The sequence below is a fragment of the Dreissena polymorpha genome, chromosome 15 (genome assembly GCF_020536995.1).
Source record: "Dreissena polymorpha isolate Duluth1 chromosome 15, UMN_Dpol_1.0, whole genome shotgun sequence".
Lineage (NCBI taxonomy): Eukaryota > Metazoa > Mollusca > Bivalvia > Myida > Dreissenidae > Dreissena > Dreissena polymorpha.
The window spans coordinates 43,509,272-43,536,741 of NC_068369.1; the positions used below are offsets into that span (position 1 = coordinate 43,509,272).

Sequence of the window (27,470 nt, forward strand, 5' to 3'; positions counted from 1 at the left end):
TTTACTTGAATAGTCTTTATACTTTAATGAATACAAAATGTCAGTTTACTGTTGATCTTTAATTGTTGTTGTGTGTTTTTACACTCTTTTCCACTCCAATTAATTATGCCCCCCTTCGAAGAAGAGGGGGTATATAGCTTTGCTCATGTCGGTCGGTCAGTCCGTCCACCAGGTGGTTTCCGGAAGATAACTAAAGAACGCTTGGGGCTAGGATCATGAAACTTCATAGGTACATTGATCATGACTCGCAGATGACCCCTATTGATTTTGAGGTCACTAGGTCAAAGGTTAAGGTCACAGGTGAAGGTCACAGTTACTGGAAATAGGCATTTTAAGGATTAAGCATGGTTCAAACAAGGGAAACAACTACCGTTTATGCATGTTCTTTTTATTACAGCATTTGCCTCCCTTAAATTCATTTAAAATCTCATTTTACAGCAGAGATTCCAAATCTGACCTGTAAATGCGCCCCATATTTTCTGCCAGTGCTAGGTTACCTTTTCCCATTTGATCATTCTTAAGTATTGTTATTGTAATCCTGCTGCTACTGCTACTGCTTCTACTGCTACTACTACTACTGCTACTGCTGCTGCTGCTACTACTACTACTACTACCACTACTACTACTACTACTACTACTACTACTACTACTACTTCTACTACTACTACTACCACTACCACTACCACCACCACCACCACCACCACCACCACCACCACCACCACCAGTACCACTACTACTACTACTACTACTACTACTACTACTACTACTACTACTACTACTACTACTACTACTACTACTACTTCTACTACTTCTACTACTACTACTACTACTACTACTACTACTACTACTACTACTACGCCGCCGCCGCCACCGCCGCCGTGACAAAAACGTATTCACACAATGGCTGCTACTACAACTTATAGCCCATATAGGGGGCATGCATGTTTTAAAAACAGCCCTTGTTTCTTTACAATCCCATAATATTTGTTTGCGCATATTTTAACAGAACCATTCAATGCAGCTCATTTTACATGTTTGCAATATAACTGCTTTCCTTCTACTTACATGTACTTCAATTCCACTTAACGTTGATTCTTCTTTGATTCAACTCTACTCTACTTTAAATCTACGTTTCTTCCATTCTATGGCAAATCTCACTTAACAAACTTGTTGCATGAAGTATTGCGCAAAAGCAATTAAACACAAATAAACCAGGACAGGTGATGTGGAAGCAGTAAAACAGTTGCTGAGCCATTTTAACAGCATTGAGTCTGGCAATTTGAGTTGTTTAACAGCCGGAACATTGTTTATCAGGCGCTACCAAAGAACCATGCTAAAAGGGGAAGCATTAAAGTGTGTGCCATTTTTTTCACATGGAAACATTAATTTTAATGTTCGTACTAGTTTTGATGAAAAGTAATTTTCAATTTAAATATATAATTGTGAACTTTGACAGTATGTCATTTGAAAATATCATTGAATTCTATGATGACAATGGAACACAAGTATTAATAAATATACATGTCAGAAGCATAGACATGATATCTCTTACTGAGATGGAAGAAATCATATAAGAACTAGAATTTACATCACCAAAAGTTTTCTAGTATCTAATTTAATGCATCAATACGTATACAAAGTAATAGAAGAATGGTACTCGATCTTTTGTTTAGCTTATTTTATCAATAATAGTTTCAACAAATATCCATGTGCTTGTAAAAAATAGTGTGGATTCTAATATAGATTTCAATAATGCGATGCTTAAACTCACTGATCTATGCAATTTAGGAAGTGGGTGGGGGTGAATATTGAAAACGGTTACCTATTTTCCACATGCTGTAGATTTATGTGCTGGATTTTGAGGGCAATTTGGCAGCAGTCAAGCCTCAGTTACCTTGAAAATTAGACTAGTAACTGGCCCAGGGTTTGTTTTCTTGCCAGAAACATTTCAGCATCTGGAGATTATTGTTTGGATTTAAAGTGGGTGGGGTTAGTTTTTTCTCGTGCTGTATGACCAAATGATGATCACATTATTATTATGTAATGGATCTTATATCTTGCGTTGGTAAATAAACAATTTTAAAATGATTGGAATAAAACTTTGGTGTAATAGATTGAAAAGTGAATATGAATTATCACAAATGTCGTAGTAACGGTTTGCGGAATGAAAGGCAGTAAGTATGAACAAAATATACCTTTCAATAAAAAAAATGGATAAAAAAAAAATCATGGCTGTTTGTAGTAGGTTCTTAAGATGAGAATGAAGAAATTTAATAACAAATCTCAGAACAACCCCATTTAAAACGCATTTAAAATTTTAAGGGAAATTTTAAAAGTATTTTAGTATTGTTGGTCTGAACAACTTTAATGATGAATTGTTGAATGTTTGTAGTGATGATTGTACTTTGTCACATTCTGGAATATTGATTTGGCACCGACATGATTAATTGGAACTCGAGATTGAATGAGTTCCAGTGATAATTTTACAAATGTTCTCATCTGAGTTTTGGGACTCGATAACTTGCAAATCTATGAGTCCCCGAATTGAAAGAATGAGTCCAAATATTAAACGATATTATTTTTTTATAAATTTCAATGCATTTTTGGGACTCGCATAATTTGAAACTTTGCATCCCCAGAGGTTTTTGTGAGTCTAGGACGCAGGACTCGCAGGTAAAAAAATGCCTGGGGTTCTGTGCACGCAATCCTACATTATTACCGTAATTACTCTATGTTTTCGGACACTCTTAAGTTTTCGGACACCCCCTTTTTTAGCAAAAATAATTATTTTTCGTGACTCTTAATTTTCGGACACATGAGTTTTCGTCCATAATTAATGTCTCTAAGTTTTCGGACAGTATATTTTACAGCACTATTTTACCAAATTCCGGTCCTGTTTTCGATATCTAATGACACTCCAATCATGGGGTTTTACAACCAGATTAACATCATGAAACATGGCAGGTGCATGACTGAGGGCAACGGACCATTACATTTACAATATTGGGTAAATAACCTTGCAAACCGGTATTAAACAATGGTTTCGCCCGATAGCATAAGCGTTATGACAATTACCAGGGGTAGTGCCAATTAACAGTTCAATTATCTACCGCAATGGTACTACCCCTTCTCAGTAAAATAACTGTGACAAATACTAAACGCTTCAAAGTGTGAAGCACCCTATTGAAAGTTTTACGAACAATGGAAGGTGTTAGACAACAACTATCGGAAATGAACAAACAAAGAATTAATAGTTTGCTTTTTTATTGCGTTAATTACAGGTTCATACTAGCGAGTATCGACACATCACATGCTCAACTTTGAACTCGTTGGTCATTTAAGTACAACCTTGTAGTAACTTTCTTTCAAATAAATTAAGCATTTACAATTATTTAAAATTCAGTGCAAACATATATAACTGTTATTTATACTATATGGCATCGTATTTTACAAGCACGTGCTATTACCGGTAGTCGTTGATACAATTTACGCTATTTTCGGATACTTCAATTTTCGACTCAAAGTTTTCGGACACCTGTATTTTGTGAATATTTTTCGTATCTAAGTTTTCAGACACGAAAAAAAAAAATACTTTTAAGTGTCCGAAAACATAGAGTAATTACGGTAAGCATTTTTCAGACTTATTCAAACATTTTAAATCCATTTAAGGTTCTCACCTTTATATAAAAATATGTTTTAAGTATTCAACAGTGTTTAGTTATTCTTTAAGATGTTCAAATATAATATAAATGTGCTAATACAAATAAACAATTATTGGTACAAACTATTGTATATCTTAAACGGAAATGTTTGGCAGATAAAATAAGTTACACTCAACTCTTGTAATACTTGCTATATGGGCAGATGAGGACTTGGGGACTTAGGGAGAGACTATTGATCAAGAAATAAATCTATATGATCTACAACATTTACTTCATTTTTATGGAAACTTCCATTATGTATGGTTGGGGTAAAACTTAACTGTGTGATAAGGTGCAGTTTTTTCCTAGCCATTTTGGGAAGAGGAGTCTGGTCAAACTGGGAAGAGGATCGAGTCTGGTCAAACTGGGATTTTTTAAAAATCAATAAAATGGCAAATTTTGGAATTTTTTATCTGCAAAAATGGAGCAAATTGGGATTTTTGTTATCACCAAATATTGACACATCAGGCCTTTTCCTGGCCATTTTGGGAAAACATCTTATAATTTATAGTTATATACTTTGTTAGATGTTTTTGAAATACAATGGAGATTTGGTTTGGGATCAAGTCCGTTAACTTTGCGATCGGGTCGGTTTTACGGCCTATTTTAAGAAGAAAACCCCCTGAGGTGTCTTTTGATGTCCCAGTAGTTTGGAGAAAGTGTGTTTAGATCTGGTAATAGCTTTGGCCTTGTTCAGGACCCAGTTTTCCCAGAACAATATGGTAATTTATTTAAATAATAAACAATCTCAAATTATAAATTTAAACATAGAACAAGCATTAGTGCTCTGATATTGTAAAAACAATATTCTGTTTAAAGAACATTCAAATTTACCCTTTGCATGCTGGGAAATTTGTCTTCTGCTAAAATGTCGTCTGCTGAATTTCTAAAATTAGCATTTTCTTCGATTTTTTTCAAAGAATACTATCCGAATAGCAAACAGTTTGGATCCTGATGAGACGCCACGTTCTGTGGCGTCTCATCTGGATCTAAACTGTTTGCAAATGCCGTCAAAATTCGGTTCCAGCACTGAAAGAGTTAAGGTGATGCAGTTTTTTTGGTTGAAGTATCAGAATTTTAATGAATTTGTTGTCTAACCCATTTATACCTAGCGTCTAGAAAAAAGGCCTTGGCAAACAGCGTAGACCCAGATGAGATGCAGCATGATGGGGCGTCTCATCAGGGTCTGCGCTGTTTGCTTAAAGGGATTTCCGTAAGAAATATTCTAAATATAGAAATAAATGTAATAGACATCCCTTATTTTGGAAATAAATTGATCCAATTTAGAAGGATGGGAGAGTCCACTAGGCATAAATGGGTTAATAACACGTGTTCAACCAAGGTGCATAATTGTTTCCATAAAATGAAAGAAAATGATGTAATTGCCATGTTGAGACATGTCTTGTTATTTATGATTCACAATTTGCATATGCAAGTGCATGTTGCTTTGGGCAGGTGCTGTGGAGATGAAACATGTTTTACCTTTTGTATATTTGTAAAAAGCAAAGCAACTTAAGTATAAGGAATTTATCAACTTCATAAAGTAAAGCCACACCCTAGAAATACTTAACATTTGTGACGTGCAATGAACATTGATTGGAAGATATGACAGTTATTGTGCTGATATTTGCTGGTGATAAGTAGCGGTTACTTAAAAAGTTTATCAGTTTGTTTAGAAAACAATTTAGGATGTTTTTAGGCAATATGACATTTTTCAGAAGTATTTGTTACCACATAAAAGGAAGGTAACGTCCTATCCGCATATTTTAATTTAATTTGTTTTATGGTTTCTTGCTGACTGTACAGTGTGTTAGAATTTTGGCCTTATTCTAGGAAAATGGGGCTTATTGCATGATTGTGCATTCAGTGATGTCTTATATAAGCCTGTGCAGCCCCCAAAGGCTTATCAGGGACAACACTTAACTGCTTTTATGCTACTTTTTGTTTTAAGGAAGTCTCGTCTCAGAAAAAGTCCAGGTTAAGCAAAAAGTGTTGTCCCAGATAAGCCTGAGCAAACTGCACTGCTAATCTGGGAACCATGCCTGCTAATCTGGGAACCATGCCTGCTAATCTGGGAACCATGCCTGCTAATCTGGGAACCATGCCTGCTAATCTGGGAACCATGCCTGCTAATTTGGGAACCATGCCTGCTAATCTGGGAACCATGCCTGCTAATCTGGGAACCATGCCTGCTTATCTGGGAACCATGCCTGCTAATCTGGGAACCATGCCTGCTAATCTGGGAACCATGCCTGCTAATCTGGGAACCATGCTTTATGCACAAATATTAAGCCTAGCTTTATCTAGCATGAATTTTTGTTTTATAACTCAGCAGAAGTGATTAGCATGATGACTTGTAAGTATAAGACACACAAACCAAGTCCCTAGGTCAAATGTCAAGGTCTAGTTCAAACAACCAATGTCGAATTTAGGAAAACAGTCCTTAAGACTTTTCAAGAGCTTAACTTGGGTTTTGCATGGTCAGATCTTCAAATAAATATGCAAAAGTGCCAAATTGTGCGATTCAAGGTCACACACAATAGTCTAGGTTACAGGTCAAGGTCACACACAAGAGTCTAGGTTGCAGGTCAAGGCCACACACAAGTCAAGGTTGCAGGTCAAGGTCACATGCACGAGTCCAGGTTGTAGGTCAATGTCACACACAGGTCCAGGTTGCAGGTCAAGGTCACACACAAAAGTCTAAGTTGCAGGTCAAGGTCACACACAAAAATCTAGGTTGCAGGTCAAGGTCACACACAAGTCCAGGTTGCAGGTCAAGGTCACACACAAGAGTCTTGGTTGCAGGTCAAGGTCACACACAAGAATCTAGGTTGTAGGTCAAGGTTACACAATAGTGTAGGTTGCAGGTCAATGTCACATACAAGAATCCAGTTTGTAGGTCAAGGTCACACACACAAATCTAGGTTGCCTGTCAAGGTCACAAATCAAGGTTAACTATAATATGCCCAATCTTTTCTTGAAAACACAACAACAGTCTTTGATCATGGCATATCTTTTTAACAGTTAATTATGCCAATAAAAAAAAAGTGAATATTTAAGATGTAACTGTTCTTTTTAAGTTTTCCACTAATGACAGACACAGCAAAACAAAATGCTTTTACAGTATTTATTTATATGATAAATGTGAATTTGGTTCCTTTATGTATATGCGATTACATTTAGCTTGTGGCAAGTATACCGGTAATTACTTTAGATGTGGTTTTGTAAAAAGTAAAACTAAATTTTTCATCTGTCAACAATGTGTGCTAGCCTGTAAAAAAGATGTCTCATTTATGTTCATATATGCCTAATTCATTTATGGTGAGGCTAGTGGGGATTAAAATATATAGACCTTCTCTTAACATTGGTATACTTTTCGTTTGGTTTATTTGATTTTTTCTGAAGATTTTATATGGAAATAAACATCCATGCAAATCCATTTTAGTTGATCACAGCTTGATTTCAATGGGGGTGTTGCTTTAATTCAATATGTATGCATACAATCGCCCAAGTTATGCACTCTATACACATAACACAAATTGACTGTTTATATGTGTGATATGGAACTCTGATTATGGTCAACTTTTGGAAATTTTAATTGTTGTTCAGGTATGCAATTAAGCCTCACTATGGGAAAATGGGGCTTAATGCATGTGCCTAAAGTGTGGTCTCTGATTAGCCTCTGCATACCTTTTAATCCTTTGCATGCTGGGGAATTTGTCGTCTGCTAAAATGTCGTCTGCAGAATTTCTAAAATTAGCATTTTCTTCGATTTTTTTTCAAAGAATACTATCAGAATAGCAAACAGTTTGGATCCTGATGAGATGTTTTGTGGCGTCTCATCTGGATCCAAACTGTTTGCAAAGGCCTTTAAAATTCGATTCCCGCACTGAAAGGTTTAATCTTGATTTTCACTAAAATGAGACTTTGTTAAACGAAAAATACTATACAAGGGGAAAGTGTTGTCCCTGATAAGCCTGTGTGGCCTGCAGAGGCTAATGTGAGACAACACTGTACGCACATGCATTAAGCCAGGTTTTCCCACAACAAGGCTAAATTATAAATACTTGTAGAAGATCAGCATCATGGTATAATCATATCAAGAAAACAGTATGGGTACATTATTATAAGGCCATCATTTGTGAATTCATAGTGTTCCATGTGTTACACAAAGAGTTTGTTGTATGTGTTAATGTTTCAAGCAAAGGTTTTGAGCCACAGCAACATAAAATAACCATAGTAAATAAAAAAGATTTTAAGGGTTTGGCCAGAACAGGCCCTTTTAGATGGAACTAAGAAAAATACATGTTTTTTTGGAGGTCGAGTGTGGAAGATATAAGTAATTGGATATAACATGCATGTATCCTTGCAAAGTGGTATGGTGCTATGGAATCATGCAATAAACCTAGCTGGCGATGGTGTTGGAGCCATTACTGTGATTGGTTTAACAGGCCGTCTGGTCTCAGGGGTGTAATGTACATTACCATGCCTTGAGGCGGAAAAGATTTTCAGGTAAATACTGTAAAATCATGTGTATTAGTTTGTATGATTTTTTTTCAAAAACACACTTTCTCAGACATATAGGTTGATATCCGATTATGAAAAAATATATGAATTTTGGTATGTTGACAACTGTGATGTGTTTGTGTTAAATTTGTGGATAGGTAAAACTCTTAAAGCTATCAAAAATTATTTTCCACAAATGATATTGATTTTACATTAATTGGTAATTGATTTCCCATTCAGGTATGGTTAGAGAAAGAAAGTTAAGAGCAGAGAGCCTGTTACTGTGGCTGTTGGACACAGTCGTGCTGCTATGCCAGTGTAACACATAGTGGGGAACCATTTTATCTGCTTAACTTTTTAATATGAGATACACTTGTTTTGCATTCAACACTGGCTTGTGCTGTTGTATATATCAGTCTGCTTGAATTGTGTGGCAAAGTATGTTAAGTCTGTGTATTGTCATATTACATGAAGCTTTTCTTGCTTTTGTTTAACACTTGAAGTTTGGCAATATTTGAGTTCTGCTGGATTTTGCAAGAAACATCTTTAAAGAAGATCAGAGTATAATCTTAATTTTGAGAATTGTTGAAAATTTAATTTTCTAAAAAAATTAATTAAAACAGAGGTTTAATTGTTGTTGTTGTTTTTCATTTGGTTTTTCCTTATCATATTGCATATTGTGAAACATTATTTACGCATGTTCAAATGGGAATACCCTGATGTCTCGATTGAAAGTTAGATAGAAGTATACCCCATAATTCACTATATGACATCGCACACATGGTGCACCTGTGTGATAGCCTCCAAAAATGGAGAATAATTGTGAAAATTTATCATAAATTTAGGCCAGAAATTTAGTGTTTGTTTGTTCTATACTGAAACTAGACTAAAGTGAAGGTGGAATTTAAAAGTTGGTTTTATGTGTCTGGCTGCAGGGCGCTCCCTTTTGGAGGTAAAATGTATGGACAATTTTAATGGAATAATCCCATTTGGACCTGGCAAATTATGGCATTTATGGTTATCGATCATTTAATTAATTATGAAAATTTTGAGGTGTTGGCATTTGTGGGAGGTAGTTTTCATTATGAAATAGTGGCAAAAAATTGAATCTAGTTGTTTAAGTGATCAGTTGGGATATTCAAACTAATGCTTCAAATACAAGTTTGACAATTATGGAAATCATAAACATTTTGTTATCCTGATGATATGATAAATAAAATCTGAAGCCACCCAGATGTTTTGATAAAAAAAAATTGTTGCATGATGATGCTTGAAATTAATTCTATGTATACCAATACCTTGTTAATTTGGAAAAAAAGTAATCAAACAATGTTAAGTTTCAATTAACCCATTTATGCCTAGCGTCTAGATAAAAGGCCTTGGCAAACAGCTTAGACCCAGATGAAACGCCGCATGATGTGGCATCTCATCAGGGTCTGCGCTGTTTGCTTAAAGGAATATCTGTAAGAAATATTCTAAATATAGAAATAATTATACTAGACATCCCTTATTTGGGAAATAAATTGATCCAATTTAGGAGGATGGGAGAGTCCATTAGGCTTAAATGGGTTAAGAACTACATGTACTAGATTAAATGAAATTAAATAAATACTTAACTATAACCGATAGTCAAAACTTCATTAAAGTTATAAATTTGTTAGTAATTCAATGCAATTTATAACAGTTCTCATGTTATAACATTTCTAGTGGGAACTTCATTAAAGTGGCAAGATATAAATAAAATGAAATTAAATATTACTTGTTATAACGTTACAGTAGAAACTTCATGAAGTGATAAGATATTAATTAAATGCGATGAAGTTATTTTTGGCGTTCAGATTTCCGCCATAAGAGAATCTGTAAAATGAAGTATCGAATGGTTTGTAAAAATTACCAAAGGTGGGTCAATTTTATTAGCATAAATAATCATGAGCTAAAATCTGAGCATTTCAGTCTGTGGGAGCCTAAATCTTATGAAAACATTTTATTCTCTGATAAACAGATTAGCAGCCATTTTCTTCTTTTATTTATTTTGAGCATTTTATCAACAAGCCAAGTTGCTTATCTGATCGCCAGTTTTTTGGAGGGCCTCGCTATTCATTGCCAACTTCTCAAGGAAGTGGATGTTGAAGTGCTAAACAAAACTGAACAGGTCTGCTTGAATTCCGAGGAGCAGGTGCCACTGTTTGTGTAGCCGGCAGGTGCGCAATAATATTTAAAATCTGATACAAGAATTGGATCTATTATAATGGGGTAGAAAAATGTCTCGGAGATACCAGCTTAAATCTTTGTTAAATAGTTCTTCTTGAATGCTCATACGTACAGCTCAGAGTTCTTCTTGTTAACCCATTTTTTAATGTAAAAAAATTATGTCACACGTATGTCTATAAAATCCAGTTCAATCAACCTAATACATCCTCACAAACACAATACCTGTATATTACAGAAATCAATTTGCGAGTGAATTGTGGAGAAATACTCAAAACTAAAACTTAATACAAATACCGTTATCAAACCGAAAGCCGAAGTCTTGAAATGACGATTCTATCTTATTGATGTTCCGGAGATAGTAGGTGTATTATGATTGGTAGATTAGACATGAGATCTATCTCGCCGAGGATTCCGGAGATAGTCTATAGCATATTTTCGAATTTGGAATACTTGGCCTTGACCATTGCAAAAACATAGACATTAAATTAACCGTTGACGTGTTTGAAACTTTGGATTAATATCAATATTATGCGAGCATAACATATCATGTAAGTTGTTTTAATTTGCGCATTATGGATATATTGACGATCTATTTGTGTTTTTTTATGCCAGAAAATAGTTTATGTTGCTAATATTTGTTATTAAACTGCCGGCATGTTTCTATGGAAAATCAGGTTAGCAGTTGCAACTCCCAGCGATCCGGAGGGTCAATAGTAGTGGTGAGTTGATTAATCAGATCGTCAACGCGTCGTCAACAAATTGCTGCTGATGTGACGATGACGATGCAAATTTCGAGTCGACGAAAATTTGACAAATGTTTTACCGTAACGATCATTCGATCATTTTTTACTAGATCATTCCTGTTTACCGCTCAACTGAAACGGGCCTTTTTATTTGATAAAACAACCCCTTTAAACTATCAGCGATCGTAATACGGATGTGTATAGGCAAATCATTCAAGATGTCGGTCAGAGAAGAATTTGTTCCCTTACCTAAAAAATCTAAGAAAAAATCTGAAGTTTGGAACCATTTTAGTGTCAAACTGATCGATCCTACTAAACCAGCAAAAGACAGGAACCTTGATATGAAATACGTGTTCTGTAATTACTGCAGAAAACAGTACACGAACCATGGTATGTTTACTCTAAAAATAAAACCATGCAAACATACGATGTTACATTACAAGGTCCATATTTAAGTAGATATTTTCATATTCTTCTGAAAATGATAATAAAAGGTGTACTTTTGAAAAAAAATTACTTTTTAAAGATCTGTCTTTATTTACCAATCTGTAATACTCTGTACAAGATTTGCTGTTGTTATTGCGGTTGAACGCCATTTTCAACACAGTACATAACATTGCAGCCACAAGATTTTGTCACTAATTGGAACACGAAGCAAGATTTTTTAGCATTTATTCATTATTAAATCACAAAACACATAAGGAATAGTCATGATAAAGTTTGTTGTTGTTTTTTTTATATATAGCAATATAATGTTAATATCAACAAAAAAACTGGTTAAAATATTAAAAATTTCATTTTTTGTTAAAATTGCTGATTAATCAATTAATGGCTGATTATGGCCTCCGATTAATCGACTCAGTTTTGGGAACCGATTCCAACCACTAGTCAATAGCTGGGAGTTGGATGATTGCAACTCAAAAGTTTGTGTATATGTGTGTGGGGGTGTGAATGCTACGTTTTTTAAACGCCATGACAATATGAAAGCATGAACACTTTCTTGTGGAGGGGTAGTGTGTGCAGACCTGTCATATTCTTCTAAATCCCCTCATATTCTTCTAAATCCCCTCATATTCTTCTAAATCCCCTCATATTCTTCTAAATCCCCTCATATTCTTCTAAATCCCCTCATATTCTTCTAAATCCCCCCACCCCCCTGTATAGTAAATCTCACTGCCCATGAATCTCCCTCCTGTCTACATCTATATCTATTGTAAATCATCCTTTCTATTCAAATCACCCTGATCTAAATCATACACTAAATCATACACCTCTAAATCAGCCGTGTTATAAATCATTCCCTTCTAAATGACCCTGACCCTTTAAAATCATCCACCTTTAAAAAAAATCAACCTCGTCACCCCTTAACAATCAGCCTTTTAATGATAAATGTAACATGCCAACCTGCTTGTTATGAATGCTTCAGAAAGGAAGGCAAAGATTTTGAAGGGAAAATTACTTTTTTTTTCATTTTCTATATTTGAGAATGGTTCACAAGCCAATGAATAGGTGGTAATGAGGGTTTATCCTACACATCCTGCAAGTGATAAAAGGAATGTTATTGAATAGGAAAAAGTAGGGGAAAAGATTGCTATGTCAGAGTTAAAATCAGTCAAGGTTTGTTTTTCAAGGTAAAAATTGAAAATAATTTGTTTTGGAGATTCTGTGTTTATTTGAAGAGTTAAAAGAAGGCGTCAGTATTTAATTCGTTAATGTGAAACAATGAAATTGCGCACCTAGTCAGTAGTAAACAGAATCATATTACAGTATATACAATCCTTGTTTTTATGTCGTTCAAATTTGGGGCCAGTTTAGGGACCCATTCTCAATGGAAAACAAGTTGATATTTTTCCCAAATGAGATCGAAATGTTTCCAAAGATATTTGTTAAAAACATTTAGTTCCATCCAGCTAAGTTGAAATTGACTTAAAATTGAAATCACTTTCATTCTCAATTTTTAAGTATTTTTTAGCAAACAAAACATCAACACAGAGCTCCAGATAAGGATTTGTGAAATTAGTAACGGTACTGCCACTGACAGATAGAAAAGGAGTAACCCTGAAATTCAATTAGTACCTGTACTACCATATCCAAAAATACAGGTAGTACTGTACTACCCGTGTTCTTGAATATTGAAGGGTGTTTAACTGAAAATATCATTTGCAAAGTGGATTCTTTGGGGGCACAGAATGCAAATCAAAAAATTATACCTATAAACAAGTAAAACTACTTTAGTTTATAAAAATACTGTATAATTCAAACCTTCATAGGCCCACACTGTGCTTAATTTACACAGTTTAGCAGCACTACGGAAAATTTCACAAATTAACCGTAGAACGTCTTCTATTTTCTCGGTTACAAGCCAATCATGTGGTTTTCCAATCTTCGACAGGTTTTGTTTGTATCCGTTTCCCATCGTGTTTTCTAACGTTTTTAGCCTCCGATGCAATCACATCGTTTAATATCGGGGCCACAATGTATATTTCTGGGTTTACAGTTTGAATGTCAGGATAGTTAAACGACTGTATGTAGCCATTATATGACAACAAAGTGTTTTTTGAACCGCTTTCGGTTTAGCCAGCATTCCCTTCTGCGCAGACATATTGTTTTTTTACGGGTTTATGAGTTACCGGAAATCACGCGACAGAATAGACAATAAAACAGAAACCCAGTCTACAGCTTTTCGGTAATTTACATTAACGAAAAGCGCCGTTAGGTTCGAGACCAACAAATCAAACCACGCTGATGCGGACGTATCGGTGCGGCCAGATGTTTTTCGTAAATGCGTAAAAGGGATATTAAAGTCGTAATTGTACGTCCAGTTTATAAAAATAAATGCGTAAACCTTCATGAAAAAGCCGTATTTACGGCTGTACGGCCTTTATCTGGAGCTCTGTTAACAACACAAATTCTAAATTTTATTTAAAACAACATGATTTTTACCAATCCATAGTGACCCATCTCCATTTCCAATATGGTGAAAAAACACACTGATGATACACATGTTCAATGCATATAGGTTATATATGGGTTATATGGCTCCCTTCTTAACCAATTAAATTTTACAAAATATGTTTTAACCATTACTTAAACTATTACTTATGTAACAATTAATTGCACCTATCGCCACGGCTGTGCCAGTTCATAACCCAACCTACGTTATAAAGGTTACACACAACTGATTTTCCATCTCCTGACTGAGTATTTATCACTATTACTCAGCTGGCTACGATGTGGATGTTGGCTTGTGTGGGGGTGGAAGTTGCGTCACCGTTTAAACAATAATAATTGATCGTTTAATTGTAGACTGCATGCAAAACTGATCATCTACTCTACATTTCAATTTCATATAACACAGTTTAACACTGAATTCTTAAACTTTCTTGTAAAACTGTTGATTATAATTGATGATCACAAGTTATCAGGATATTGTATGTGGTATCTTTGTCGTTGGGAAATGAAACTGATTAAACCATGTAATATATAGCAATGAATATGAGTCATTAGGGGATATTTAATATTGACATGTTTAGTTGAAGCATACAATTTGAGAATGAATTAACATTTTTGGGTGTAGAAATGTAATTAAGGGTGTAAACATGTACTTTGGGATATTAATATATATACTGTGGGTTGCAAACATATTCTTAGGTGTAAACATGTACTTTGGGGTGTAGACATGTACATTAGGGTGTAAACATGTACTTTGGGATATTAATATATATACTGTGGGTTGTAAACAAATTCTTGGGTGTAAACATGTACTTTGGGGTGTAGACATGTACATTAGGGTGTAAACATGTACTTTGGGATATTAATATATATACTGTGGGTTGTTAACATATTCTTAGGTGTAAACATGTACTTTGGGGTGTAGACATGTACTTTAGGGTGTAAACATGTACTTTGGGATATTAATATATATGCTGTGGGTTGTAAACATATTCTTAGGTGTAACATGTACATTGGGTTGTAGACATGTACATTGTACTTTAGGGTGTAAACATGTACCTTCAGGGCTTGGGGTGTAAACATGTACCTTCAGGGCTTGGGGTGTAAACATGTACCTTCAGGGCTTGGGATGTAAACATGTACTTTGAGGGGGAAGCGTGTTCTTCGGAATGTAAACATGTACTTTGGGGTCAAGTATTTATAACAGGTTTTCAACAAAGTTGCTATCAGTTTGAGGTATGGAGGTTGGCTATTGGCATCATACAGGAGGTTTCCCTTCAATAACTTTAATTCTTTTAGTGCTGGAACCGAATTTTGAAGGCCTTTGCAAACTGTTTGGATCCAGATGAGACACCACAGAACGTGGCGTCTCATCAGGATCAAAACTGTTTGCTATTCTGATAGTATTCTTTGAAAAAAAATGAAGACAATGCTTATTTAAAAATTCAGAAGACGACATTTTAGCAGACAAAAATTTCACAGCATGCAAAGGGTTAATTTTGATTGACCAATCTTGATAAAGGGTCTAACAGCTGGAATGAAGACCTGACTTGGAATTGAATTTTAAGACCATTGAGTCAAGGTTACAAGTAACATTGATAAACAGAAAACATGTGGTTTCTGGTCCATTACTTAAATTGTATTGATGGGCTCAAATTGAATGCTTGTTGTTGTATTAATGAACCTGTATGTATACATGTACCTACATAGTTATGACCTGAATGGCAGGACATACATACATTGAGTATTTCAATTGGCAGTCATGGACACTCCATTGAGCTGACATGTTTTACAAGTATGATAAGCATCAAACAGAATGTATGGCTGTTCTTGATAATTTTACAGGTACATCCTAGTTTGGGATTGTTTGGGGATAGTATTTTGGCACTGTTTGGGCTTGCGAGACAGATATTTATGTGCTTGTCTTATTTGTTGTGTTTCTCGTATTTGTTGTGTTTGTCTTATGTGTTGTGTTTGACTGATGCTTTATGTGGGATTTAGCAGGGTGGTCTAGATTTATATGTATCCAAACTATTGCTGTGATGTGAGTTTTTGTTGTTTATTTCATTAAAAACCTTATCCAAATCACCCAAGAAATGATATAGTTATTTAACCTCTTGATATTATGTCAGTGCATCAGAATATTATAGCTTTTCAGTTGGAACTGTAAGTAAATACATTGTAAATATCTTAAGGATATAAATAGAGCTGTGCTGACTGGAGACCAATTTGCTTTAAATTTACTCAGGGTTCCTAGTATGTAAACATTCACATTCCCTCTGTACAAAAAGCTTTGAAATATCGTGAGCGTGAGCACTGTGGGCTGGACTGGTATTGTTCTTTTCCTTATTTGTTCACAAACAGTCCAGGCAAATTATTTTTAACCCATTTATGCCTAGCGTCTAGAAAAAAGGCCTTGGCAAACAGCCTAGACCCAGATGAGACGCAGCAGATGCCGCATCATGCGGCGTCTCATTAGGGTTTGCGCTGTTTTCTGAAAGGTATTTCTGTAAGAAATATTCTAAATATAGAAATAAGTATAGACATCCCTTATTTTGGAAATAAATTGATCCAATTTAGAAGGATGGGAGAGTCCACTAGGCATAAATGGGTCAAGGTATTGCCCACTGATGGCAGTGTGTGAAATATGCTTGGTTCATTCACAAAACAGATCCATTGACTGCCTTCTTACCAAACATACAAGGCTTGTTCAAAGACAGATACAGCTTGGAGTCTGGAAGTCTAAATGGTTCCCAGAGATACATGGAACATCCTCCAAATTACATGCTGTCTGTTCTGTTTTGAAGATCTTACCTGGACTTATCTTGTTTGACCATCTATTCATTATACAAATGGCCATTCTGTGTTTGTGTTATTATAAATAATCTGTCCATCTCAGAGTTTGTTTAGTTCAGTGTAGCCTTCAAATGCCTTAGTTCCAAGCTGTGGCTTTGCTATCAATTTAGGTCTGGTTACTTGATTGCAGTTAAAAACCTTAATCAACCTAGTTTAGACATTCTGGAAACATTATAACTGATGTATACATACAGTATGATGCTACATTTTGTTTCATGAACTTTTTATTGACTGAATTGAGGCTGAGTGTTGGCTGAATTGAGGCTGAGAGTTGACTGAATTGAGGCTGAGTGTTGGCTGAATTGAGGCTGAGAGTTGACTGAATTGAGGCTGAGTGTTGGCTGAATTAAGGCTGAGTGTTTACTGAATAAAGGCTGTATAGTTACTGAATTGTGGTGTGTGTTGACTGAATTGAGGCTGAGTGTTGGCTGAATTGAGGCTGAGTGTTTACTGAATTAAGGCTAAATGTTAACTGAATTAAGGCTGTGTGTTTATTGAATTAAGGCTGTGTTTTTACTGAATTTAGGCTGTGTGTTTACTGAATTGAGTTTGAGTGTTGGCTGAAGTGGCACACAGGAGTTAGTGACTTGGTTAAACATTTATGTTGAAACGAGTTTTGACCATCATTAACGGATTAATCCACAAGTGTCAAATTTTGTGCATTTGGAACATAGCTGTTATTTAAGGATGTGAAAAGGAAGCCAGAAAACAACAATAAAATGACTGGAAATAAACACATAATCCGCAGGCATAAATACAGGACACTGTAATTACTACTACTGTCATAGTGTTGATAGTCCCAATGTGGCACATGGATAGAAAGGCACACAAATATAGCACAAAATCTGGCATCTTTCACACCAGAAGTAACATGAACATCCACGCATGAACACAGCAGGTGTGAATCCAGGATTTCTGGTTAGGGCGGGGGGGGGGGGGGCTATATCGAAAAAGATTTGCTAGGGGTCCAGGGTTCCTGGTGGGTTAAGGGCAAAGCACTGCTAGGGGGTCTGGGGGGGGGGGGGACAAAGCCCCCTGGAAGCTCCACGATTTTAGTGATTTTGAAGGTAATCAATGTACAAAAGAAGATTCATCAGAATTGCAAAGTTTGACTTGAAAAACCAGGGGACAGAGAGTCTAAAGTTCAAACATTTAGCAATTGTCTGTGATTAGTGGGAAATGTGTACGAAAAAGAAGAAAAATGAGTTTAAATAGGTGATTTAGATCTAGTTAAGTATTAAACATATTATACATCAAATGATTTGACTTTACTTTGGCAATTTTAGGGGGGGGGGGACGTACGCCGCGTCCGCCCCCACTTGGATCCGCCTATGCACAGGGTGTGTAAATCATGTGTAAATGAGTGCATTACTTTTGGCTTGTTTCTACCTTCTGACCTACCTTTTGCCATGATACTGTTATATTAAGACAAAGTGCACAACTGCTGTAACTGATTCAGAAATGCTAATCTGATGCACATATTTCACAATCAACGACTGTATTATTCTGTATATAATTTCCGCATTTGCAAATCATCAGCAAAAGGCATGCAACAAGCATCTTTTCATCGATGCCCACCAGATTAATGAAGCAGCGTGTGGCTATATTGGGATCCTGAATTACATTTTAATTACTGGCTATTAGAAGAGTTGGGTGGAGAATATAGTGTACTTCCAGTGGAGTGATCCAGTACAAATGTCAAACATGGCGCCTGTGGTTTATTGAGTTAATTCGGTTATATTGCCTATAGGGTTTGATTAAATGAGTCTTGTTCTGAGAAAACTGGGCATAATGCATGTGCGTAAAGTGTTGTCCCAGATAAGCCTGTGCAGTCTGCACAGGCTAATCAGGTACAACACTTTCCGCTTTTATGACATTTTTTGTTTAAATGAAGCATGCTCTTCTTAGCAAAAATGAAAATTAGGCGGAAAGTGTTGTCCCTGATTAGCCTGTGCCAACTGCACAGGCTAATCTGGGATGACACTTTACACACATGAATTATGCCCATTTTTCTCAGAACAAGACTCAAATATTGGATTGATGTGCTAAATGAAACTTGTTAAGAGGATTACACATAATTTGTATGTCAAAGTTTAAGACATTAATGTGTTAATTGCCTTTAGCTTCATTAAGAGTTCTTGATCACAGTAAACAGCCCTTTTTCTTGTATATTACAGCCGGTTCCTACGTGGCCCTGACATTGCTCGGTAAGCCCGTCACGTCCTCATCTTCTGCATCTAGCGTTCATGCACAGGAGCAGCCTTTTCAAAGGGATTCATTGAGCCGGGATTCATCGAGTCGTGAATCATTTCAGATCCGGGACATTTCACATATCCGGGACTTTTCACAGTTCCGGGACTCTGTATCGTTGCCACAACCGGTTGATGTAAGTATTGCTGTAGATCAGAATACAAGGGAGATAATTTAGGGTACGGTGTAAAACTGTTATTATGCCCCCTGTAGGGTGGCATATAGCAGTTGAACTGTCAGTCCTTTTGTCTGTCTGTCTGTCTGTCTGTCTGTCTGTCTGTCTGTGTGTCCGTCTGAAAACTTTAACATTGGCCATAACTTTTGCCAAATTTAATATAGCAACTTGATATTTGGCATGCATGTGCATCTCATGGAGCTGCACATTTTGAGTGGTGAAAGGTCAAGGTCATCCTTCAAGGTCAAAAGTCAAAATATACAATCCAAGGGAAGTAATAAGCTTTAAAAGGGAGATAATTTCTAAACCTGCCAAATGATATATTGAAATTTTATTTCAAAGCGGCGCAATAGGGGGCATTGTGTTTCTGACAAGCACATCTCTTGTTTTGCTATTTTTTGAAAAAGAAAAAAATCTTACACCCCTGTGGCTTTTGTTTTGGGGGAAATAGCCAGGGTAATGAGAACAAAGAAATACTACAAATAATATTTGATTATTTCAATTGTCAATCATTTATAGACCAATTTTAAACTTATGATTATTTGAGCCTTGTTCTGAAAAAACTGGACTTAATGCATGTGTGTAAAGTGTCATCCCAGACATCCCAGATTAGCCTGTGCAGTACACACAGGCTAATCAGGGATGACACTCTCCACTTAAAAATGATTTTCAGTATGGAGGGACATCCTTTAAACTAAAAATACCATAAAAGTGGAAAGTATCTTCCCTGATTAGCCTGTGTTGACTGCACAGGCTAATCTGGGATGACACTTTACGCACATGCATTAAGCCCAATTTTCTCAGAAGACGGCTCAATTAGAGATAAAGGGCTGAATAATTAGCCTCTTATAATCAAGTTTATTTAAATGTTTTAATTTGCCATTTAGGTAGTTATTTTTACCAAAAAAAGCAGTATGTTATTTTGACAGCATTTGTGGTGTTTCACTTTAAGGTGGATATAAAGAACACTTGTATTATAATGTCTCTTGAAAATGTGTGTTAAAATTTTATGTCTTAAATCCACATTATGCAGAGCTTTAACCTATTTATGCCTAGTGGATTCGCTCATCCTTCTAAATTGGATCAATTTATTTCCAAAATTAGGGATGTCTAGTATATTTATGCCCCCCTTCGAAGAAGAGGGGGTATTTTGTTTTGCACATGTCGGTTGGTCGGTCTGTCGGTAGGTCAGTCTATCCGTCGGTCCGTCCACCAGATGGTTTCTGAATGATAACTCAAGAAAGCTTAGGCCTAGGATCATGAAACTTCACAGGTACATTGATCGTGACTCGCAGATGACCCCTATTGATTTTCAGGTCACTAGGTCAAAGGTCAAGGTCACAGTGTCTCAAAACAGTGAAACGGTTTCCGGATGATAACTCAAGAATGCTTAAGCCTAGGATCATGAAACTTCATAGGTACATTAAGCATGACTGGCAGATGACCCCTATTGATTTTCTGGTCACAAGGTCAAAGGTCAAGGTCACAGTGACTCGAAATAGTTAAATGGTTTCCAGACGATATCTCAAGAATAGTTAGGCCTAGGATCATGAAACTTCATAGGTAAATTGATCATGACTTGCAGATGACCCCTATTGATTTTCAGGTCACTAGGTCAAAGGTCAAGGTCACAGTGACAAAAAACGTATTCACACAATGGCTGCCACTACAACTGACAGCCCATTTTTCATTCATTGTATGTGTCTTTGTCCAAAAACTTTAACCTTGGTTAAAGTTTTATAACTTTTGAAATATTGAAGATAGCAACTTCATATTTGGTATGCATGTGTATCTCACTGAGCTGCACATTTTGAGAGGTGAAATGTCAAGGGCAAGGTCATCCTTAAGGTCAAATATCATTGTATTTTTCTTTGCTAAAAATTTAACCCTTTTATGCCTAGTGGACTCTCCCATTCAGCTTAATTGGATCAATTTGTCATGACTGGCAGATGACCCCTATTGATTTTCAGGTCACTAGGTCAAAGGTCAAGGTCACAGTGACAAAAAAGTATTCATACAATGGCTTCCACTACAACTGATATGGGGGGCATGCATGTTTTACAAACAGCCCTTGTTATTTCTATATTTGGAATATTTCTTACAGAAATTCCTTTAAGCAAACAGCGCAAACTCAGATGAGACACCGCATTATGCGGCGTCTCATCTGGGTCTACGCTGTTTGCCAAGGCCTTTTTTCTAGACGCTAGGCATAAATGGGTTTTTAATACAGGCCAATTTACAAATAGATAATGTGATCACCCTGTGTCATGTGTCCTTCCTTTTAGAGTGTATGTCATCCACAATTAGCTTGTTAATGTTGTAGAGACCACATTTTTATGCCCCCCGGGTGGCATATAGCAGTTGAACTGTCCGTCAGTCAGTATGTCAGTCTGTGCCAGTCTGTCTGAAAATTTTAATGGTCATAACTTTTTTAATATTGAAGATAGCAACTTGATATTTGGCATGCATATGCATCTCTTGGAGCTGCACATTTTGAGTGTTGAAAGAAAGGTGAAGGTGAAGGTCATCCTTCAAGGTAAAATGTCTAATATATGGCGTCTGTCCGTCTGTCAGAAAACTTTAACATTGGCCATAACTTTTTCAATATTGAAGATAGCTACTTGATATTTGGCATGCATGTGTATCTCGTGGTGAAAGGGCAAGGTCAAGGTCATCCTTCAAAGTAATATGTCATATATATATATATATATATATATATATATATATATATATATATATATATATATATATATATAACATGTCCTATATAACATGTCTTTACAAAATGGTGGTCACCATGTCAAATCTTAAAAAAATCATGTGACCTCTCTAGAGGCCACATGTATGACTCAATCTTGCTAAAACATGGTCAGAATTTATTTCTTGTCAATATCTAGATCAAGTTTTAATCTGCTTCTTGAACAAGGGCATCCTTATCTTTAAAAACTTTGTAACCACTTTAGAAACCATATTTGTAACTCAGTCTTGATGAAACTATGTCTGAATGCTTATTTTTACAATGATAAGGCCCAGTTGGGTCGCTTGAGTTTAGAAACTTTTTACCACACTTATCACTCGATCCTGATGAAACTTGATCACCATGTTTATCTTGACAATATCTATACCCAGTCTTGATTAAACTTGGCCAAATTGCATAAATCGATCTTTTCAATGCCATATAATCATGGTAGCATGGGATCAACGAGACCGCCGATAGCGTTGAAAGCCTATTTGCAAGATACAGGGACATTTCTGCTGAAGTAAATGTTAAAGGATTAGTTGTCTGAATAAAAATGTAAAAGGCTGTCAAAAAGATTTTTTTAACAAGAACAAGACTATTGCCAAGCAATAAAAGTCCCCTACCTCGCATGAAGCAGTAATATAATTATCTCCCTTTGTTTTCAAGGAACATAACTTTTAAGTTTGCCTTGTAGATGGTAATTTTCTTAAAAAAATATAATAAAATCCCAATATTTCTAGTCACTCTCTTTTGCCAATAACAGACTTGTTTTACAAACGAAATTTGTTTTAGTTTCTTATAATGTTTTTTCAAATAAAACAGTCTTAGAAAAATTCACTAAAAATGGTGTAAGCAATGTTGTTGGAAGAAAATTTTAGAAAAAAGTTTCTTAATGAAAAATTGCAAAAATTACGAAATACTATATTAAATATCTATTTTGTCTGCCCAAAATCAGAGAATGCTTGGAAAAGGACAACTGTTTCCCCTGTGATTTTGAAATGCAGTATTACAAAAGTCTATTTGTGTTGCAAATAGACTAAAGACTAGGTCCTCTTTGTCATGTCTTTTACAATTGGTGCACCTTGAACTCTTGTACTCAGGTCAATGCTTCAGGGTTTCCTTCTTTGCAAGAAGTAGCTAACTAACCTGTCAACAAACAAACATTTTACCAGTATCAGAATGTAGGTCAGAAAATAAACATGTCTTGCTAATAAATCACGTTTAACAAGCTAGTAACTATATAATTGATTGTAACACAATGATTATGCACAGTGAGTTTAGAGAGATTAAGAAGAACATCAGCTTCAGATAAAACAGCAACAAATTATAGTCAGAGAATTTTGTTTTGTAAATAGTTGCAGAGAATTGATGAAATTTGTATGATGGATACAGTGATTGTGATAGTACTTTGCACTAATTATTAAACTCATTCGTGATCTGTACACTCATTATTTAGCTCATTCTATAATTTATACAATAATGATTTAATTCTTTGTATGGTTTGTACACCTTACAGTTGTTTTATTTTGCAACAAACTCAGGTGGGAAAAATATTATAATTATCCATGCACACTATGATAAATATCTGTTTCAGCGAAAGTATCATATTCGTGTAAGTTCTATTTGTAACTTTGAGTGTACCAGAGACTTCAAGCTTTTATGATCTATGAACTTTTGTAAATGGTTCTTGAAACTCTGTTTTGTAACCATAGTTATTGTTTTTTTGTTGGTCTTTCTATGTTTGTCTAATAGAAATGTATTTCTATTCGTATATGCGATATACACTTTATAATATATACTGTGTTAATGCTGTGATTGGAACATAATTTAATCTAATGCTTATTATAGCATTTCTTTGTGATGGCATTGTGATAACATAATAATGACCAATTAACCAAATATAATTATAATATTATGAATGCACAATATTCTTTGTATAATGATCTTCATATGCATGTAACAATTATATCAAATTCAAAATCATAATCTGTACGTGGAATGGATTCAATACTATTTTGAGAACGTACATTGCTAATAGAGTTTTCTTGTCACTGAATTGTTAAGATAACAGGAATTGCTAAAAACTTTCCATTTATAAATTTAAACAGGAAATACTTTATAATAAATGCTGACTTTCTGTACAGAACAACACAAATCTTATAAATGAAGATAATTCTATTTTAATAAAATATAACGCATGTCACTGGTCCACTATAATGCATTCCATTGCTTCGGTCTTGTCAGGAACTACACTGTCCACTTTTATGGTATTTCTTTTTTTTTAGAAGGAAGTCATTTTCAGCGAAAATCCAGTTGAGGAGGAAAGTTTTATTCCTGATAAGCCTGTGCAGACTGCGCGGGCTTATATGAAACAACACTTTACGCTCAATCCTTAAGCCCAGTTTTCCACAGAGAGAGGCTAACATTAATCCATTTATGCCTAGCATCTAGAAAAAAGGCCTTTGCAAACAGCGTAGACCCAGATGAGACGCCACATGATTCAGCGTCTCATCAGGGTCTGCGCTGTTTGCTTAAAGGAATTTCTGTAAGAAATATTCTAAATATAGATAAAAATATACAAGACATCCCTAATTTTGGAAATAAATTGATCCAATTTAAAAGGATGCAAGAGTCCACTTGGCTTTCACGGGTTAATCTTTGGTGTTATTATGATTTACATTGAAATAACCCTCTACCACTAAGATACACATTTTCAGGCATTTGTAGTCCCTTAGAAAGTTATATTTAATTTAAAACCTTTCTTACTAGATTCAAGTTTTGAAGGCTTCATCTCCAAACCTTAGATACTGATGAGCAACAAACAGCATAAAATCTGAACAGACTGCGAGTTACTTGCAGGCTGTCCTGGTTTCATTCTGTTTGCACATAGTCATTTTCACTTTGCTTCTAAGCGATAAGTGCCATGCTTGAAAGAAAAAAATATGGGAAAGAGGCTTTCAAAAATGTAGATAAATAAGGTTGGCCTTGAAACAGGAATACATTCTTTATTCATTAAGCTCAAGGTTTGTTTGAACTGAGGCAGTTCATGTCAGTATAACATCACTAGAAATTTTCAAGTGGCTATAACCATTCGTATATTGTGAAAGCATAACAAAATTGTGTGCAGCAGGTTATTTGAAGTGAAGGGATAAGGCTAACTCTCCCCTTTGTACTGGTATTTTAAATGATTGTTATTCACATGCATTTAAATTCTTAAATGCACATTTAACATTTCAGAGGGATAAAACGTTCATGATGGGAATGTTTAGAATGCCCAAAAATGCCCTAAACAATGACAGTTTCAACAATAAACAACGTCATTCGATGTTGATTTTATATTTAGATAGCATGCTTACAATGGTATTACAAGTGGACCATGGTGATGGGTGATAGCATGCTTACAATGGTATTACAAGTGGACCATGGTGATGGGTGATAGCATGCTTACAATGGTATTACAAGTGGACCATGCTGATGGGTGATAGCATGCTTACAATGGTATTACAAGTGGACCATGCTGATTGGTGATAGCATGCTTACAATGGTATTACAAGTGGACCATGCTGATTGGTGATAGCATGCTTACAATGGTATTACAAGTGGACCATGCTGATGGGTGATGTGACTTCTCAGATAGCATGCTTACAATGGTATTACAAGTGGACCATGCTGATGGGTGATAGCATGCTTACAATGGTATTACAAGTGGACCATGCTGATGGGTGATGTGACTTCTCAGATAGCATGCTTACAATGGTATTACAAGTGGACCATGCTGATGGGTGATAGCATGCTTACAATGGTATTACAAGTGGACCATGCTGATGGGTGATAGCATGCTTACAATGGTATTACAAGTGGACCATGCTGATGGGTGATAGCATGCTTACAATGGTATTACAAGTGGACCATGCTGATGGGTGATAGCATGCTTACAATGGTATTACAAGTGGACCATGCTGATGGGTGATGTGACTTCTCAGACACACAATGATATACCTTATATTATAAACGTGTAATTAGTCATGCAAATAGTTAATTCATGTTCCACAAATGACGAAAAGTAAAGTGCGTACGATTTTGATGTAATACGAAAGTTCCTCTACCTACACAGCATCAGAAGCAGAAGCACAGAGACCTTTGAAACGTGTCAAATTATCTGTACAGTCTCAATATCTTTTATGTTGATTCAATATACCCGGGGAGAAATCGGAGGGATATTTCTGGAATTTTGGTGGGCCATGATTTCATACTGATTTTATACAGGTTCATCCCCCCTGGCCTAATGGATACAGTTAAACTTGTACATGTATGGGTTTTATCTTTCGACCATTACGTACATATGCACTTGTTGAATGGTAAAGAAAATTACTTAATATGCCTTGTTCTGGGAAAAATATTATTAATCCATGTGCACAAAAGGTTGTCCCAGATCTTCCTGTGCAGTCCACGCAGTCTGTACTGGACAGGCTTATCTGGGACAACACTTTACACATATCCTTAATGAAGCCCAGTCTTCCCAGAACATGGCTCAAATGAGTATATGGACCATGACCAAGCTTAAGATTTTTGAAAAAAAATCTCTAAAATGTTTGTATTTTCTGTTTTCAGGCAGAGAAAGAGAAAGATTTACAGCAACAGAAAGCTCGGACAATACGTGCCATGTATGAAACAGTTCAGGATGAATACGATGTAAGAAATTCTCCATTACTTAGTAGTTGAGATGTACAGTGTTTTCTCTATTTCATATGGTCCGTAAGAAACGCACACACAAAAAATAAGGCTCGATTGGTCATTGTCGGCTTGGGTACTACTTAAGTAAGCTTACATGTACTCTGGGTGCGGTAAATACACTTAAAGGTACCCAGGAATTTTAACGCTAAATAAGTCGTTGTCGGCTTAAAAAAAAACATGTTTATATTTATGTCAATTTTCTATTTAATGGCCTCTATATGATCGAAACTCATATTCAAATAGCATGTTGATGAAGGTTTTTTTAAAATGGAAGTTTGTTTCGTAATGACTATAATCGGTAGCGCGTTTTACGACATTGGATTTTTTGCAGGAATTAAACTCCGGTACAGTCTAATATCGGCTGGGTAGGTTTTAGTATGTTTCCCGGGGTAAATGTAAGTATACTTAAATGTACCCGGGGTACATGTTAGAAGTACCCGAGCCGACAACGTCCAATCGAGCATAAATAAGCTTGATGTTTTACTTAAAAACAATGCATGTATGCCCAATGTAAATCCTATTTGAGCTTTATTTTGCTCTAAAGCTTCATTAATGCATGATGAATGTTATTATTCTTATAGTGGTATATATAAAGAAAGCAA

The 27,470-nt window shown here is 35.7% G+C and overlaps 1 protein-coding gene across 8 annotated transcripts in view; it reads left to right on the forward strand.

Moving 5' to 3' along the window:
* The window catches only part of LOC127861002 (rho guanine nucleotide exchange factor 12-like), a 71,348-nt gene that overhangs the window by 39,248 nt on the left and 4,630 nt on the right, over window positions 1–27,470 (forward strand). For 7 of the 8 annotated variants that reach the window (XM_052399339.1, XM_052399336.1, XM_052399338.1 and 4 more), the window contains exons 7-9: window positions 19,147–19,355; window positions 23,729–23,746; window positions 26,746–26,826. In XM_052399339.1, coding sequence (XP_052255299.1) covers window positions 19,147–19,355; window positions 23,729–23,746; window positions 26,746–26,826 — 308 coding nt within the window. The remainder of the gene's footprint in view (window positions 1–19,146; window positions 19,356–23,728; window positions 23,747–26,745; window positions 26,827–27,470) is intronic. The other variant, XM_052399340.1, reaches the window with a different exon arrangement.